At 41.8% G+C, this 18,210-nt stretch overlaps 1 protein-coding gene across 6 annotated transcripts in view; it reads right to left on the minus strand.

The window, feature by feature from the left end:
* Nucleotides 1–18,210, minus strand: part of adgb (androglobin) — a 205,511-nt gene that overhangs the window by 20,713 nt on the left and 166,588 nt on the right. For all 6 annotated transcript variants that reach the window (XM_055639044.1, XM_055639046.1, XM_055639043.1 and 3 more), the window contains 5 exons: nucleotides 17,961–18,145; nucleotides 15,915–16,102; nucleotides 13,910–14,021; nucleotides 6,873–7,030; nucleotides 2,925–3,086 (listed from right to left, as the gene is read on the minus strand). In XM_055639044.1, coding sequence (XP_055495019.1) covers nucleotides 2,925–3,086; nucleotides 6,873–7,030; nucleotides 13,910–14,021; nucleotides 15,915–16,102; nucleotides 17,961–18,145 — 805 coding nt within the window. The remainder of the gene's footprint in view (nucleotides 1–2,924; nucleotides 3,087–6,872; nucleotides 7,031–13,909; nucleotides 14,022–15,914; nucleotides 16,103–17,960; nucleotides 18,146–18,210) is intronic.

Below are 18,210 nucleotides of genomic sequence, written 5' to 3' on the forward strand. Positions count from 1 at the left end.
TTGTTCTTAGCCGAGCCTGGTACGATAAGCATTGACGTCAGCATTTCCAACAATACCGAACTTCATGAGAGCAGTTCTGAATTTTATAAGGTGAGCATGTTATTAAACCAAACTTGAAGAAGACAAATCCAAACCTATTCACCATGCTGTTAGTTACAGAAATACAAAACCTTTCACCATAATGTTTTATTGTGAATCTAACAAATAAGTCTGGGAAGACGGAAACCTTCTGCAATTATGGCATCAATGACCTTGGTGATATTATTTCCAGCATTTGTGAATTCAAGGGCTGTTACATAACATGCCCACACTGGTACAATTAGAGCTGAATCCACACTGTTAAAAATCAATCTGACCTTGGCTTTATTCCAACAGCTTCATTATATTCTCAGCACACAGTAATCTTTCATTCACATGTCTTTAACTTCTATCTTCAGGCTAAACTTTGTTCTCATAAGATGTAACATAACATGGAAGTAAAGAATAACAATAGGAAAAAATGTCATAGCCTGAAATTAAAATTAATTTCTGGAACCAAAATAAAGAAACAGTTTGAATCCCTTCAATCTTTCTAAAGGGTTTCTTTGATTTTGGGAGATAAAACATTGCCTCCACATAATTGTGGAAATAATGCAGCATGAATAGTGTTAGAGTCATAGAGCGCAGAAACAAGCCCTTCAGCCCAACTTGCCAGTTTCGACCAAGTTGCCCATCTAGACTAGTCCCATTTGCCTGCATTTGGTCCAAAGCCCTCAAAGCCTTTTCTATCTCTATGCAGTACTTGTTAAAACATATTTTTTAAGCTGTTATTGTACCTACCTCAACTATTTCCCCCAGCAGCTCATTCCATATACCTACAATCCTCAGTGTGAAAAGGTTGCCCTCAGGTTTCTATTAAATCTTTTCCCTCTCACCTTAAACACATCGCCTCTAGATTTTGACTCCGCAACCCCAGGAAAAGGACTGTGTGCATTCATCCTATATACCCCCGCATGATTTTATACACTTTCATAAGATCAACCTCAGTCTCTTATAGTCCCAGGAATAAGGTTCATACCTTCCCAAAATCTCCTGATAATAAGGTTCTTACCTTCCCAAACTCTCTCTTCAGTCCCTCAGGTTCTGGCAACATAAATATTTTCAGCTCTTTTTCAATAGACAATAGGTGCAGGAGTAGGCCATTCGGCCCTTTGAGCCAGCAGCGCCATTCAATGTGATCATGGCTGATCATCCCCAATCAGTACCCCGTTCCTGCCTTCTCCCCATATCCCCTGACTCCTCTATTTTTAAGAGCCCTATCTAGCTCTCTCTTGAAAGCATCCAGAGAACCTGCTTCCACCGCCCTCTGGCAGAGAATTCCACAGACTCACCACTCTCTGTGAGAAAAAGTGTTTCCTCGTCTCTGTTCCAAATGGCTTACTCCTTATTCTTAAACTGTGGCCCCTTATTCTGGACAACCCCAACATCGGGAACATGTTTCGTGCCTCTAGCGTGTCCAAACCCTTAACAATCTTATATGTTTCAATGAGATCCCTTCTTATCCATCTAAACTCCAGAATGTACATGCCCAGTTGCTCCATTCTCTCAGCATATGACAGTTCCGTCATCCCCAGAATTAACCTTATAAATCTACGCTGCACTCCCTCAATAGCAAGAATGTCCTTCCTCAAATTAGGGAACAAGTGGAGAAGCCAAAAAGGTACAGATGGTGGAATCTAATTAAGAAGGACTATGAGGAGTGAAATGAAGAGGGAGGGTTGGTGTGTGGATGAGAACAGGGCGGGGGAGGGGCCAAATAGGTGACCCGGAGACATTGGGATGGGTGATGAGCAGAAGGAGGATTTGGAGGAGGAGGAGAAGGGGGAGGGGGAGGAGGAGGAGGAGGGGAAGGAGGAGGAGGAGGGGAAACAAATTGGTTGACAGGTGGCAGGAGAGGGCTTCACCCATAATTGTAGGGGGAAGCAATGCTTCCTGAAAAAAGGGAGGACATCTTAGATGTCCTAGAGTGCGATCCAAGTAGAATTTTGTGATCCAAATTCAAAGGACAACATGTGCGCTATCAAAACCAGGACCTCAAATCTCCTAATATGTGGCCATAGTGCTGGGGACAGGATTTGGTCCAAAAGTGCTGGCTTTGACTCAGTGGTATCATATTCACTAAGTGGTGAGTTTGGGAGTTCAAGCACCATTCCAAATTGACATTGAATGTTTTACTGAGGGAGTGTTGGTCTTTGCAGGAGTGTTGAGGGACTGCTAGTTTTCAAAATCTTTTCATGAATTACTAAGCCACGGTCAAGCGCCTGCCCTCCCCAAAAGAAGATAAAAAGGGTCCCAGGGTACCGTTTTGCAAATAAGGAAGGAAGGCATCCTGGTAGCTAGTCAATATCCATCTCTCAACCAAAATCATTGAAGGTACAGTGCTGTATTACAGTGCTGCATGTGGAACCGTGTTGTAAGTACATCAGAATATTACACCCGCCTAAAATACAAACTCTGTTTAAAATAAGACTTTATTCATGATGTATTTTGGAGATCCTGAGGTCATAATGGATATACAGGTGCTAGTTAATACCATTTTTACAACAAGGGTGGCACAATGACACAGCGGGAGAGTTGCCAGAGACTTGGGTTCGATCCTGACTACGGGTGCTGTCTGTACGGAGTTTGTATGTTCTCCCTGTGACCGCGTGGGTTTTCTCTGGGTCTGCCGGTTTCTGCCCACATTGTAAAATTGCCCCTAGTGTGTAGAATAGTGTTAGTGCGCAGGGTGATTGCTGGTCGTCGTGGACTTGGTGGGCCAAAGGGCCCGTTTCTGCGCTGCTTTCTCTAAAGTCTAAAATAAACTATTTTTATCAAATGAATGAGCGCACAGATCATTGACATCCTCACCAAGATCAAGACATTAGTTGATTCATGTGAATTACCTTGAAAGCTCTTCCAGGTTCTGCAGCCTCCCAGGCTCGTTTCATAGCCTGAATTTCATCTTGTTGACTGGTGTCTTTCTTAATTTCAACACTGTCACTTTCATCATAGTCAACAACGTAGTGGAGTGTGAAATGAGGTTTAGTTGAATCAATTTGCCACGCCTGAAAAACATTAAAATTATACACTGTACACTTCAAGTAAACTGTTGCTTTGAACATCACATCACACATTAATAAACATTCCAAAGTAATCAGGAAGGTTGAAACTAAATTTAATAAATGGTAGAACTGGAGATAATTTGCCATTCCGTGAGAGTTCTGCAGAATTTACTTTGTCACATGATATGAGAAACCACTCCAGTTAATTCAATTTAAAAAAATCAATTTAAAGGAAAACAAATTAAAGTTACTTTAAGCAATAAAGGGGGAAATCAAAAGTAAATTCGCTTCATGACCTTATGTACTCCACAGAGTATTGTAGTGAGATAAGCGATCAAAATATTTAGATATTTTTGGACTGACAGATAGCAAATAGCACTAACGTGGTGAAGGGAAAGAATGGGATTGATCATGGGCAAAGACGAGATAACATTGGACATCAGGTGCCAAGACGACTACTTATTAGCCAAGAAGGGATCTCAGGGTAACCTTCAACATAATGATGGATTGAAGTACTGTTTGGAAACATGTGTGGCAAAATGCAGGTGGAGTTTAATCTGGACAAGTTGGGAGGTTAAAAGTAAGAGGAAAGTTAATGGCAGGACCCCAATAAGCGTTGATGTACAGATGGATCTTGGGGTACAAGTCTATTGCTCCCAGAAAAAAAAGCAATACATGTGGATAGGGTACTAAATAATGCATATAGCATGATTACCTTTATCATAGGGAAGGTAGACAATAATGCTGGGGAAATTCAGAGACTGAGGAAGCATCTATGGAGCGAAGGAATAGGTGACGTTTTGGGCCGAGACCCTTCCTCAGAAGTAATTTTACAGCAGTATAAAATTTTGGTTAGGCCACATTTGGAGTTTTGTGTGTAGCCCTGGTCACCACAGTACAGGCTTTGGTGAGGGTGAGGTAAAGTTTTACCAGGATTTGGTCTGAATTAAAGGGTATGGGGTGTCAGGAGAGGTTGGATACACTTGGATTGGTTCTCTGGAACATTGGAGGCTGAGGGGAGACCTGATGGAAGTATTTAGAAGCATGAGAGGCATAGCTCGACAGTTGGATTTTTTTTCCCAGGGTCGAAAATTCAAATAATAGAGGGCATAGCTTTCAGCTAAAAGGGGAACCGTTTAAAGGGAATGTGGGGAGTAAATTCATTTTTTACACAGAGTGTTGGGTCCCTTTTATATGCTGCCAGGGGTGGTGATGCAAGCAGATACGATAGTGGCATTTAAGAAGCATTTAGATCAGCACAGGAAGAGGCAAGGAATGTAAGGATATAGACCATGTGCAGGCAAATGCGATATAGAAACATAGAAAATAGGTGCAGGAGTAGGCCATCCGGCCCTTCGAGCCTGCACTGCCATTCAATATGATCATGACTGATCATCCAACTCAGTATCCCGTACCTGCCTTCTCTCCATACCCCCTAATCCCTTTAGCCACAAGGGCCACATCTAACTCCCTCTTAAATATAGCCAATGAACTGGCCTTAACTACCTTCTGTGGCAGAGAATTCCAGAGATTCACCAGATGTTTTTCTCATCTCGGTCCTAAAAGATTTCCCCCCGATCCTTAAACTGTGACCCCTTGTTCTGGACTTCACCAACATCGGGAACAATCTAGCCTGTCCAACCCCTTAACAATTTTGTAAGTATCTATAAGATCCCCCCTCAATCTTCTAAATTCTAGTGAGTACAAGCCGAGTCTATCCAGTCTTTCTTCATATGAAAGTCCTGACATCCCAGTTGATGGTTGACTCAACAACATGGTTGGCACAAATATAATGGGATAAGAGGCCTATTCCTGTGCTTTATTATTCTGAATTCACACAAAAGATTATTGGGCTCCTGCTGATAGCATAAATTCAGTCCCAAAAGCATTTGTCGAGCACTACTCTTTCTTTCCTATTACTGAGACAAATTTGGACCCGATTCACCGCTTTCCAATAATTTGGCCACCTCTGAAATTGCACTAAATGGCCTGTCATTACCCAATTTTTTTGCCTTTTTCAAATGGTGGCATAGCATAACAATCCTCTCAACCTTGAGCATTGTGGAGGATTGAAAAATTATAACCTTTTCCTCATTTGCTTCTTTTGCTTCTTTTATCAGCTTTATGCACATTTCATCTGTACTGGTGATTTTTTCTCATTTCACAAATGCTAAGCCCCTTAATACTCTGCCTTTCATCATATTTATCCCATGTAATCTTTCACAATTCCTCCTCAATAACAACAACTGCATCATATTCTGGTTTTGTGAAGACAGCAGCAAAACATTTATCATAAAGCCGCTGTCCCACTTAGGAAACCAGAACGGAAACCTGAATTGGTCACTCTCCCTAATGGTCGAAAGTCGTTTCCGCGTGGTTGAGGCTTCTTCTATGTTCCTGCGATTATTTCAGCAAATTCGAAACCGCTTCGACTAAGAATAGGTTGCCGTTTGGTCGAAGCCGGTGGAGTGGGGTTGCTATTTACTTACAGGCAGTCGATGGCAATCCCCTTCACTGACCGGCCATTTTGATTGGCTCAAAAGGAGCTTTCAGCAAAGATTCAGCAAGGATCTTTGGTATTCGGGACCTAGAAGATCCACCGGAAGGTAAAATGCCCGCTAACTTTATTAAACTTCTTAAAACTGTCTCCACTTCTTCTCACCACCCCCCCTCTTCTCTCCCCCCTTCTCTCTCCCCTTCTTCTCTCACCCTTTTTCTTCCCTTCAATGTCCTTCTCTCCCCTTCTTTCCCCTTCTCTCCCTCCCTCCCGCGCTCTCTAAAGAACTTACCGTGCTCTGTGGCAGTCGTTTACCTTCCTCTTCATCGCGCAGACAACGCTCCTCCGCTGTTCCTGGCCTCCACCTTCGCTATGTGTGTGTGTGTGTGTGTGTGTGTGTGTGTGTGTGTGCGGTTGGTAGCAAAGATCTTTGGTCAGTAGATACAGCTCACGCATCGGTGGAGGCTTTCCAGGCGAGTGACCAAAACCTCTGGCGGCTCATGGAAACCTTGGGTCACCAAAGGTTTCCATTCAGGTTTCCCAAGTGGGACAGGGGCATAAGTGTACTAAATCCTCAACCTCCACAAACAGATGACCCTTTTGATGCATAATGGACGATAATTTTTCCAAAGATATACTCTTGCTCATTAGGTACCTGTAAACATCTTCAGATTTGCCTAGATTTCACTTGCCAGGGTTCTTCCATACCCTCCATTTGCTTTCCTAAATTCCCTCCTATATGCTCTTTCACAAATATATTAAGCTATCTGTCACTGACAGCCCCCCGTTATTTCTTTATCCCACTCTCTGAGCTCTTTTCATTTGCCCACATCTGGATTTTGCAGTCCCATCCATTCTTTGCAGGGGCATAGTTCGCCAGATGCTTTGAATCTTTGAAAATGCTGTGCATTGCCCTACTACAGACTTACCTTCAGGATGCTGTTTCCTACCCACTTTAGCCTAATCACTTCTCAATTTAGCAGTGACATTTTGGGCCGGGATCCTTCTTCAGACGGTAATGTTTTTTTTTTTTGAAGGGCCCCGACCTGAAATGTCACCCATCCTTTTTCTCCAGAGATGCTGCCTGACCCACTGAGTTATTCCAGCACTTTGTGTGTAGGTGCCATTATATGTCTGATTCAGGCTGGAGGAAGGACCGAGGCCTTCAGAGTGAACTAGAATTTCTAGATATTGTCATTGACTCTACATCACAAACCTTTTCCTTCAAACACATTGATGAGAAGCAATGATTCTTTATTGCCTGTTCCACAAATTAATAGAATAAAAAATACCGGAATATCTGTCTTGTGTTGTGAGGTTTTTTCTTTTCCTTTGTCACTCTTATCAATCTTGTCACTCTTGTCACTCTTGTCCTTTCCTTTCCTGGTATGTCTTGCCGTTGGTGTGTGCTTTGACTCATCAGCCTCTAAACTAGGGCCAGTGGTCTTCTCTGGGAATCCAAACCATTAATATCACAGTAAGAACAAGATGGCTTCACAGAGAATATATACTGTGTTATCTGAAAGCTTACCCAAAGTATTTGCCAGTCTTAAAAATAACTAATTCAAACTTTAACCAAGGAGCTCAATTAATAACACAATAGAAATGCTAAACTTGTACAGTAGATGGCACTACAGTTTAACATAAGACATGAAAAGCCACAACTTCACTGGCTGAGGCCCACCAGGTCCCTTCAATCGGACCACAGATAATCAGCATCCGTTCCACTCTCTCTCCATAGCCCCATATCTCATGGCTCAGAAAAGTGAGGAGGAATGACATTTTAAAACATTGGGAAGGCTATTCACCCAGTATTGAGGAGAATCAAGTTACTGCAGATGCTGGAAAGGCACAAAACTCAGCGGGTTAGGCAGCATCCCTGGAGAACGGCTAGGTGACGTTTTGAGTCGGAACACATCTTCAGTCTGAAAAAGGGTGCTGACCCGAAACGTTTGAGTCGGAACACTTCTTCAGTCTGAAAAAGGATGCTGCCCGACCCGCTGAGTTACTCCAGCATTTTGCGTATTTCCACAATCAACATTGATGTGAGCTGAGTAAGGCTTAACCCTTCCCTACAACACCTGGTTCATGACCTGCAGGTCGTGGTTCTTTAAGTACACACATCTAAGAACACGTGATAAGAGTCCCTTGCAGCGAGTTGTAGACCTCCACCACCTTCTGTGGAAAGTAAATTTCCTCACCGCCCCTCTAATGCGTTGACAGTAATATATCCGCGGTACAATTTTCCTTCCTTAAGCCTTTTGGTTTCCCAGTTTAAATAGTTCATATCACACGTCCTGGCTTCATGCTCACTTTGATACCTTCTTGCCCAATCATTGTTCATTCTTTTTTGCAGCTTCTAGGTTCCTCTCAGTTTACTTTCCTACCTAGCCAACATGGAGTAAAACACAGGGCCCTCTCACACTAGAAAGGCACTTTGCCAGTTACAACCTTCATCCTAAAAATTATCTGTTCACTACCAATCCCAAAACTATGTTATGACTCTCCCCTCTACATGCATTACATTTATACAACAACTTCCTAAATAGCCTCATATCAAATTGCTTAAATCTCTTTCACTTATCACAAAAGCCCCTTTCTCAAACATCTTTTAAAACCCCTAGTTTCCATCCACCCTGACTCTCAGTTTAAAGAAGGGTCTTGACCTGAAACATCATCTATTCCTTTTATCCAGATCTGCTGACCGTCCCACAGAGTTATTCCAACATTTTGTGTTTATTTCCAAAACACCTAGTTGACTATTTATACACGTTGATTTTCAAAGTGTTCTGTTATCATGTTCTTCAGAACATATTTCAGCATTTCCACATCAATAGTTCTATTAGTCAAACAGTAGCTCTGTTTTTTTCTATTTTTTTCTTTCAAGGTTTACATTTGCTTTTAATCTACAGTGACTATTTTAGAATTTGGGCAATTTTAGAAACACAAATTAGTTTAATTCACTTTCCTTGCAGCCTTTTAATTGTGATATTGAGTTCACAGCTTAGTTCCATTATTAGTTATGGCGTTTTTTTCTTCTCTAATAGTAATCAATTTAACTTTTTAACTCTCATTAGTTCCTTAGTTCCCAGCAATGTGCTGCTTGCCCTGTATATTTTCTACAGTGAGGACTGATTCAAAATATCTGTTCAATTATTATCAAACTCCTCTGTCCATTCTGTGCCTACAAGGAATCCACAATCATTTTTTTTTATATATGTTAGAAAGCACTTAAAACTATTTTTAAAAATATTTCTGTCAACTTTACTCTCATTCTATTTTACTTGTAGTTTATATTTCTTGATTATTCTTTGCTGAAATTTGAAAACAACTTCATGGCCTTCCTTAGGTTTACCATTTGGCACCATTTTAAACTGCTTCCTTTCATCTGATATGATCAACCTCTGTTTGTAGCTTAAAATTCTAGTACTTTTCCAGACCCCAAATTCGTAAATATATTATCCTCAAACTTGATAGCAAATTCTATGTGATATCCTTTCTTTCCCTGAGGATACTCACTGTGAGATAGCGAACTAACCTGTGTCTATTGCATAAAATATAAATTAGCTTTTCTCAATTATTTGTTCCACGACATACTGTACCAGAACATGGTCTCCAACATATTCTAAGAAATCAAATTATATAATTCTTTCAGACTTCCGCTTAAGCATCTAAATTATGTTTTAACCAAATGAAAAATAAACCCAAATTGTAAATAATTATCCCCATGTAGAGTATCATTGAGAATGGACTGAATCCATAATAGACAATAGACAATAGGTGCAGGAGTAGGCCATTTGGCCCCTCTATTCAATATGATCATGGCTGATCATCCACAATCAGTACCCCTTTCCTCCCTTCTCGCCATATCCCCTGACTAAAGTATTTATAAAATAACTGTACTTCCTTTAAGGATGTGTAGATGGGACATATGGGTTGGTGTGGGCAAGTTGGGACTGTTTCCACAATGAATGACTCTATGACTCTGTGAAAGATATATTTGTTATATTAAAGGGTATTAATTTATTCCCAAACTTGAATTCTGGCCTCAACTACCCTCTGTGGCAGAGAGTTCCAGAGATTCACCACTCTCTGTGTGAAAAAAGTTCTTCTCATCTCGGTTTTAAAGGATTTCCCCCTGATCCTTAAGCTGTAACCCCTTGTCCTGGACTTCCCCAACATCGGGAACAATCTTCCTGCATCTAGCCTGTCCAACCCCTTAAGAATTTTGTAAGTTTCTATAAGATCCCCTCTCAATCTCCTAAATTCTAGAGAGTATAAACCAAGTCTATCCAGTCTTTCTTTTCTCATAAGACAGTCCTGACATCCCAGGAATCAGTCTGGTGAACCGTCCCTGCACTCCCTCTATGGCAATAATGTCCTTCCTCAGATTTGGAGACCAAAACTGTACGCAATACTCCAGGTGTGGTCTCACCAAGACCCTGTACAACTGCAGTAGAACCTCCCTGCTCCTATACTCAAATCCTTTTGCAATGAAAGCTAACATACCATTCGCTTTCTTTACTGCCTGCTGCACCTGTATGCCTACCTTCAATGACTGGTGTACCATGACACCCAGGTCTCGCTGCATCTCCCCCTTTCCCAATCGGCCACCATTTAGATAATAGTCTGCTTTCCCGTTTTTGCCACCAAAATGGATAACCTCACATTTATCCACATTATACTGCATCTGCCAAACATTTGTCCACTCACCCAGCCTATCCAAGTCACCTTGCAGTCTCCTAGCATCCTCCTCACAGCTAACACTGCCCCCCAGCTTAATGTCAACCGCAAACTTGGAGATATTGCCTTCAATTCCCTCATCCAGATCATTAATATATATTGTAAATAGCTGGGGTCCCAGCACTGAGCCTTGCGGTACCCCACTAGTCACTGCCTGCCATTGTGAAAAGGACCCGTTTACTCCTACTCTTTGCTTCCTGTTTGCCAGCCAGTTCTCTATCCACATCAATACTGAACCCCCAATGCCTTGTGCTTTAAGTTTGTATACTAATCTCTTATGTGGGACCTTGTTGAAAGCCTTCTGGAAGTCCAGATACACCACATCCACTGGTTCTCCCCTATCCACGCTACTAGTTACATCCTCAAAAAATTCTATAAGATTCGTCAGACATGATTTACCTTTCGTAAATCCATGCTGACTTTGTCCAATGATTTCACCACTTTCCAAATGTGCTGCTATCCCATCTTTAATAACTGACTCTAGCAGTTTCCCCACTACCGATGTTGGACTAACTGGTCTATAATTCCCCATTTTCTCTCTCCCTCCCTTCTTAAAAAGTGGGGTTACATTTGCTACCCGCCAATCTTCAGGAACTACTCCAGAATCTAAAGAGTTTTGAAAGATTATTACTAATGCATCCACTATTTCTGGAGCTACTTCCTTAAGTACTCTGGGATGCAGCCTATCTGGCCCTGGGGATTTATCGGCCTTTAATACATTCAATGTACCCAACACCACTTCCCGGCTAACCTGGATTTCACTCAATTCCTCCAACTCCTTTGACCCGCGGTCCCCTGCTATTTCCGGCAAATTATTTATGTCTTCCTTAGTGAAGACGGAACCAAAGTAGTTATTCAATTGGTCCGCCATATCCTTGTTCCCCATGATCAACTCACCTGTTTCTGACTGCAAGGAACCTACATTTGTTTTAACAATTCTCTTTCTTTTCACATATCTATAAAACCTTTTGCAGTCAGTTTTTATGTTCCCTGCCAGTTTTCTTTCATAATCTATTTTCCCTTTCCTAATTAAGCCCTTTGTCCTCCTCTGCTTGTCTTTGAATTTCTCCCAGTCCTCCGGTATGCTGCTTTTTCTGGCTAATTTGTACACATCATCCTTCGCTTTGATACTATCCCTGATTTCCCTTGTTATCCATGGATGTACTACCTTCCCTGATTTATTCTTTTGCCAAACTTGTAAAGTTCCCTTTAACTCCGTCCTCCACTATCCCATTCAACACCCCACCCCCCCCCCCCCCCCTTATTCAGTTTAAAGCCACCAGTGTAGCAGTGGCAAACCTGCCTGCCAGAATGCTGGTCCCACACCTGTTAAGATGCAATCCGTCCCTTTTGTACAGTTCCCCCTTACCCCAAAACAGATCCCAGTGATCTAAGAATCTAAATCCCTGCCCCGTGCACCAGTTCCTCAGCCACACGTTCAGGTCCCGTATCTCCCTGTTCCTGCTCTCGCTAGCACGGGGAACTGGAAGCAAACCGGAGATTACAACCCTGGAGGTCCTGCTTTTCAACATTTTTCCGAGCTCTCTAAAGTCACGCTGCAGAATATTCATCCCCTTTTTTCCCTACATCGTTTGTGCCGACATACACTATCCCACTTCCGGATGTTCACCTTCGCCCTTGAGGATTTTCTGCACTATGTCCGTGGATCCTGGATCCTGGCACCCGGGAAGGCAGCACACCATCCTCGCATCCCGTCTGTTCCGCAGACTATATCATGTCCGTACCTCTCACGATGGAGTCTCCCACTACAACTGGCCTTGCCTGCCTTAGGCCTTTTTGGTTTTGGCTCAACAGCCCTATTCGCATCGCAAGCCAGTCAACACTCTTACTTCTGTCCCAACAGCTTCTAAGTGGATGACCCTTTTTGAGAGGTACACCACCCGGGGACGTTGGCATTCCATGCTTCCCTCCCTTTCTCACTGTCTCCCACCTTCTCTCTTCCAGTACCTTAGGTGTAACAATCGTACTGTAGGACGCTCGAGGAACTACTCCGTTTCTCGGACGAAACCGGAGGTCGTCCACTTGCTTCTCCAGCTCCCCAACACGGCCCTTCAGGAGCTCTACCTGGATGCAGTTTTTCGCATTTGTAGCAAACCAGAGCCACCAGCGGTGTCCTTGACCTCCCACATACTGCAAGCATCGCACTGAATACAGCTTGCCTGACATCCCTTCTTTCGTCTCTCAGTGATCTAAGTATTGCGTGGTCCCTCTCCTCAGCCTCCTCGCCGCACTCTCGAGCCAAACGTTCACCCGTGCCGCTCACTCACTGCCACTCGCTAAGAGCTGTCCTGCTTAAATTGACTGATAAATTGCCTGATTTACCAATTTACAAAGCAAATTCCTCAGTTTTCAACTGTTTTCACCCCTCTGACTCACTTCTCTCCTCCGACTTGGACTAGAGCCAATCAGTCGTATCTCTTGCTAATCTGCTGTTGTTCCTCCCAAATCTACAGCAGTTCTGAACAAAGACTGTGCGTCCTTGGCCTTTAACTGTTTTCACCCCTCTCCTCCCACTTGGGCTAGAGCCAATCAGTCGTATCTCTTGCTAATCTGCTGCTGCTGTTGTTCCTCCCAAATCTACAGCAGTTCTGAACAAAGACTGTGCGTCCTTGGCCTTTAACTGTTTTCACCCCTCTCCTCCCACTTGGGCTAGAGCCAATCAGTCGTATCTCTTGCTAATCTGCTGCTGCTGTTGTTCCTCCCAAATCTACAGCAATTCTCTTTTGGTGTTTAATATTCTGGTTTATTGAAACAGACAAGTAAATTGCTTGTTTCCTTCTCAAATTAATTGCTTTAATACTCCAAGGCTTTGCAGTCAATCCGGTGCAATTGAAGATCATCAGATAAAAAAGAACGAATAGACATGTTCCAATTGTATTCTTTCTCACAGTTTGTACATGTCATCAGACAACAGGAATGCAAACTAGGTATTTTTAAACCAACAAATCTCCCTTAACATCTGATGTAAAAATCAAGATATTCTGATAAATGTCATTACAGAAACACAGTGAACGTGGATACTTAGGGCCTTGTCATTCAAGAATTTAGAGCCAAAATCATTCAAGAATTTGTCTCAGATAGGTTGATCAAAAAGACAATTTTAAGGAATATTTTAGAGGAGGGGAAAGGAAAGGTTTACAAAGAGAATTCTGCAGCCTGGGTTTTATTCAGTTAAATGCACAGCTATTAATGGGGAAGTGTTGTACGACAGTCTTCAATCGGAAGATTGAGAAGTTCTCAGGAGTTTCAGGGCTTGAGATTTTGTGCATTGTCTGAGTATGCATATGTGATGCTACTGCATGCAAGATTTTCACTGTACTTGTATCTCACTGTACTAAGTTGCACAAAAATCTCAACTTGGCTTGGATTCCCCCAAAATGGTCCTATGGTTGGAACGTCAACGATATAGGCAGATGAAGGATAGATTTTCTGTGCATTAAGCTTTCATCTATTATATTGTGAGAATTGCACATAAAAAATAGCAATTAAAAATAAATCAGCTTGGCTATCACAAAACGCTTTGTCATAAACATTCATTCCTTCAAACTAATAAAGGGAACTTTACCTGTAACTTCACTGTTGTCCAAATCCCTTTGCGATTCAGCAAAGGTTAATTCGGCTTCATTTAGTGGCCAGCTATTGTGCAGAACTAATGCCTGAATTTTGTATTTGTGAGTCTGTGAAATATCAAAGTGTTAATATACAGTAACATTACCATCGGGTGAGGGATTGGTTCTTATAATTTCATATATTCTTGCACATTTTGTTCAAACTAAGTAACCAAGACAAATTGAAACTTCAAATAATCTCATTAAAAGATGACTACATTTGCCAAAGCTTGAAGAGTTAGACCATCACTTCTTCTAAATTTAAAAATTCCCGAAGTACAAAAGATTGTCGGAAAAAAGGAGTGAATTTAGACAATGAGTTTTAACATTTACCTTCTGAAATCTCAGCCCATCCCAGCTTTATGGACTGCTTTGGCAAAGTTATAGGAGGCATTGGGATGAACTGTGACAGTAATTCCAGTTTTAGGTTTCATTTGTGGCACAGTGGCAGGGTTGGAATGAACTAGCTGCTTCTTGCAACACAAGGAACACAGGAGCAGAGCCCTTCAGCTGTTCAAGCTATTCATAGGGGTCATGGCTGTCCAGGAACCCTTAATATCCTTGCCACAATAACACTTTTTTGAAACTATCAGTACACCTAGTTCCAAAGCCACAGACAGTTGTGGTGGGATGGGGGAGAGGTTAATGGGGGAAAAGGAATAATTTCATAGAAATGTAGAAAAATAGGTGCAGGAGTAGGCCATTTGGCCCTTTGAGCCAGCACATGGCTGATCATCTAAAATCAGGCAATTTCCTGCTTTTTCCCCGTTCCAATTTCCTATATCCTTTTGTGTGAGCAAGGGACTCTTAACATCAACTCTGAATGAATGAATGTCATCCTGTTATAGAGGGAAAACAGTCAACTGCATTTACTGTGTCGGAATGAACTGCAGATGCTGGTTTAAACCAAAGACAGACACAAAAAGCTGGAGTAACTCAGCGGGTCAGACAGCATCTCTGGAGAAAAGGGATAGGTGACGTTTCTGGTCGAGACCCTTCTTCAGACTGAGATCAGGGGAAAGGGAAACAAGAGATATAGACAGTGATGTAGAGAGATATAGAACAAATTAATAAAAGATAAGCAAAAAAGTAGCAATGATAAAGGAAACAGGCCATTGTTAGCTTTGTGCCAGGTGAGAACGAGTACTGACAATGAGACTCAACAAGACGACTTTGAAGCTGGTACGATTTGGGAGGGGGAGGGACGGAGAAATCAAACTCATACCACTGGGTTCTAAGCTGCCCAAGCGAAATATGAGATGATGTTCATCCAATTTTCGTTTAGCCTCGCTCGTACAATGGAGGAGGCCTAGGACAGAAAAGTCAGTGTGGGAATGGGAAGGGGAATTAAAGTGTAATCGGGAGATCAGGTAGGTCCAGGCGGACTGAGCAGTGAAACATTCAACCAGTCTACGTTCGGTCTCGCCGATGTATGAGAGTGCACACCTTGAGCAATAGATACAGTAGATGAGGTTGGAGGAGGTGCAAATTAATTTTTCCCTAACGTAAAATGGACTGTCGAGGTCCCTGGACAGAGTCGAGGGAGGAGGTATTGGGACAGGTGTTGCATGTCCTATAGTTCCAGAGGACGGTACCTGGGGAGGGGGTTGTTTGTGTTGGAATGGATGAGTTAACCAGAAAGTTGCGGAGGGAACAGTCTCTGGCGAAAAGGGTTGGAGATGGGAAGATGTGAGCAGTGGAGTAAAATATATACTGCTTCTCTTTCTTTCGATGCACCTTGAATCGCTGAGTGTATACACTGTTTCCTGTTTTTAATTCTGATTTTCAGCATGTGCAGTTTGTTTTTCTGATTTTCATTTATTGAAGTTGATTGCTCTTGTCTTCGTATTTTTACTTGGAAAACCCATTTTGAGCTCATTCCCAAGTGTGTTGGCATTCTTGGTCCTTAGTATGCAGTGGAAACGGAAGCCACACATCGTATTAATCCACTCCAGCACTTACCACTTCCGCGGCCTCAGGGATGTCCTCAGTGAATGGAATTAGAATGGAGCTGCTTTCGTCTTTTAAAGGAGATACTTTTCGATCACTTCCTGACCTCAAGGAACCTCTCCCTATTCTACTCGAACTACTTGCAGATTTCTTGGAGCCTCCCTGAACAGCAAGAGTTTCAGGTTGTTTAACTGAAGATTCTAAAAGCAAATATAAATGAATTATTATCAACAGTGCACAGTCTAAATGATTGGTGATTGCAGATTTAATATAAAAAAAGTTCCATGAAAAAGAGACAAATTAAAAGGCATAAAGAAAGAGCAAAGAACTGGGATTAATTGGGGAGCTTTCAGAAGGCAGTACAGATGCAACTCGCCATACAGTTCTAGGACTGCAATAATATGCAAGCCACATTTTTGTGGCACTCTTTGTTACAGAATGTAAAATCTATGAAACAATGCCAGAACAGACTTGAAACATTTTGGTGAAATGGAACATCTCCCGAGGTCCAAGCATTAAACTTTGCTCCCAACAATCACTTCTACAATTACAGATGTCTGTATTTGTTACATGCATGTTGATGATTGTATGTTGATGATTTCAATTTTTCAAGGTATAAATTACGAAAATTTGACAAAAGCCTGGTATTTAAGAAAAAAATATGCAGTAATTTCCTGTAGTATTGTAATTTTTACACGAAAGGATGGTTGAAGGAGTCTCAATCGCAACTATCAAAAGGAAATTTGATAAATATTTGATGTAAAGAATGCCAGGACTAAGAGGATGGAACAAGGGTGAGATACAAACTAGATAATTCAATACTGTTTTAAAAAAAGTCAAATTGTTTCCTCCTGCATAGTAGGATTCTCAAGTTGTTCCTTGGAAATTGAATCAATTCTGCTTTCAAGAAGGGGTTGAGGCCACCAGGTGGGGCAGAATGGTGGCTGCCTCGCCAAAGGCCTCTCTTATCTTTTACCTTCTTTGTTGTTTTTAGTCTGTTGTTAAAAGTATGTTTTAGTGTATCTTTAGTTTTGTATTATGTGTGGGGTGGAAACTTTTTTATCTCTTTCATCAATGGAGATGCAACTTTTTCCGTATCGTATCTCCGTCTGCGCTGCAGCCTAACATCATGGAGCTGGCGGCCTCGCTGGGAGCTTCAACCGTGGGAGCCCGTGGACTTAACATTGTTGTGCTTGCAATCCCTTTGTCAGGGTTCAACTTCGGGAGCTCAAACCACGGGAGCCTGAGGACTTAACATCGTGGAGCTTGGTTAGGGACCGACTTCGCGAGCTACAAACACAGGAGCTTCAACTGCTCTGATGCGGGAGCTTCAATCACTCCGACGCGGGAGCTTCAATCACCGGAAGCGGGAGATTAAGGAGGAAAGAAGATAAGACTTTATTGCCTTTCATCACAGAGAGGAATGTGGGGAAGCCGCTGTGGTGGATGTTTATGTTATCTTTTATATAGTTGTGTGTATTGTTGCTTTTTTGGTATGACTGTATGGCAAATCAAATTCCTTGTATGTTTTTACATACTTGGCTAATAAATTAATTACAATACAATGTTAAAAGGATTTTGCCTGTTGATAAACCTGTACCTAGTGATTTATTTAGATGTCATAACTAAAAACAACCATGAATAAGTGTTGTAGTGGCCATTTGGCTTAATTTTGTATGTCATAAATTATGGCATTTGCCTTTAAATTTTTTCTGCCTGTAATTATGTGTGTGGGATTTATTACGTAGTCGGGGGCATGTTTGCTGCTGGGATTCTTGCACTAAAATAGCTGTTCGGAGGAGGCATGGTACTGTTTTTCTTCAGCAATAAAGAAACTATTAATCAAAAGTCTGCGTTATGAAGATTTATCTTTCAAGAGGTTTTGAAGGTCTCGTGGAGAGCTCCCATGTGTAAAACAACACTCTCCTCATCCCATGTTTTCTCAGAGTGGCTCGAGGGAGCAATTTCTTGAACGATATAATAATCTGCCACTATAAGTGTAAAAGTGGGTGATAAGGAATGGGACATTAAAACAGACTTGTAGAGACGCACACTTACTGTGTATAAAAGAACGTCCTAAGCTTTGGTAAAACATAAATGAAGAAATGACAGCTTGGCCTTTTCCAGTTGCTTTGGCTACTTCTTTGTCTTGATCGAGGATTTGTATCTTGATGTACACATCTGGCTTGGATGTTTGGACGTGTATGGTTGATAAGTGCATCAAATTCACATTAATCTGAAACCTGTAATGGGTATTAGTGAAAAACAAAACAAAATGGCAAGTTAAAAAGAGATCGGGTTAAAAAAT

Source organism: Leucoraja erinacea, chromosome 8 (genome assembly GCF_028641065.1).
Source record: "Leucoraja erinacea ecotype New England chromosome 8, Leri_hhj_1, whole genome shotgun sequence".
Taxonomy (NCBI): domain Eukaryota; kingdom Metazoa; phylum Chordata; class Chondrichthyes; order Rajiformes; family Rajidae; genus Leucoraja; species Leucoraja erinaceus.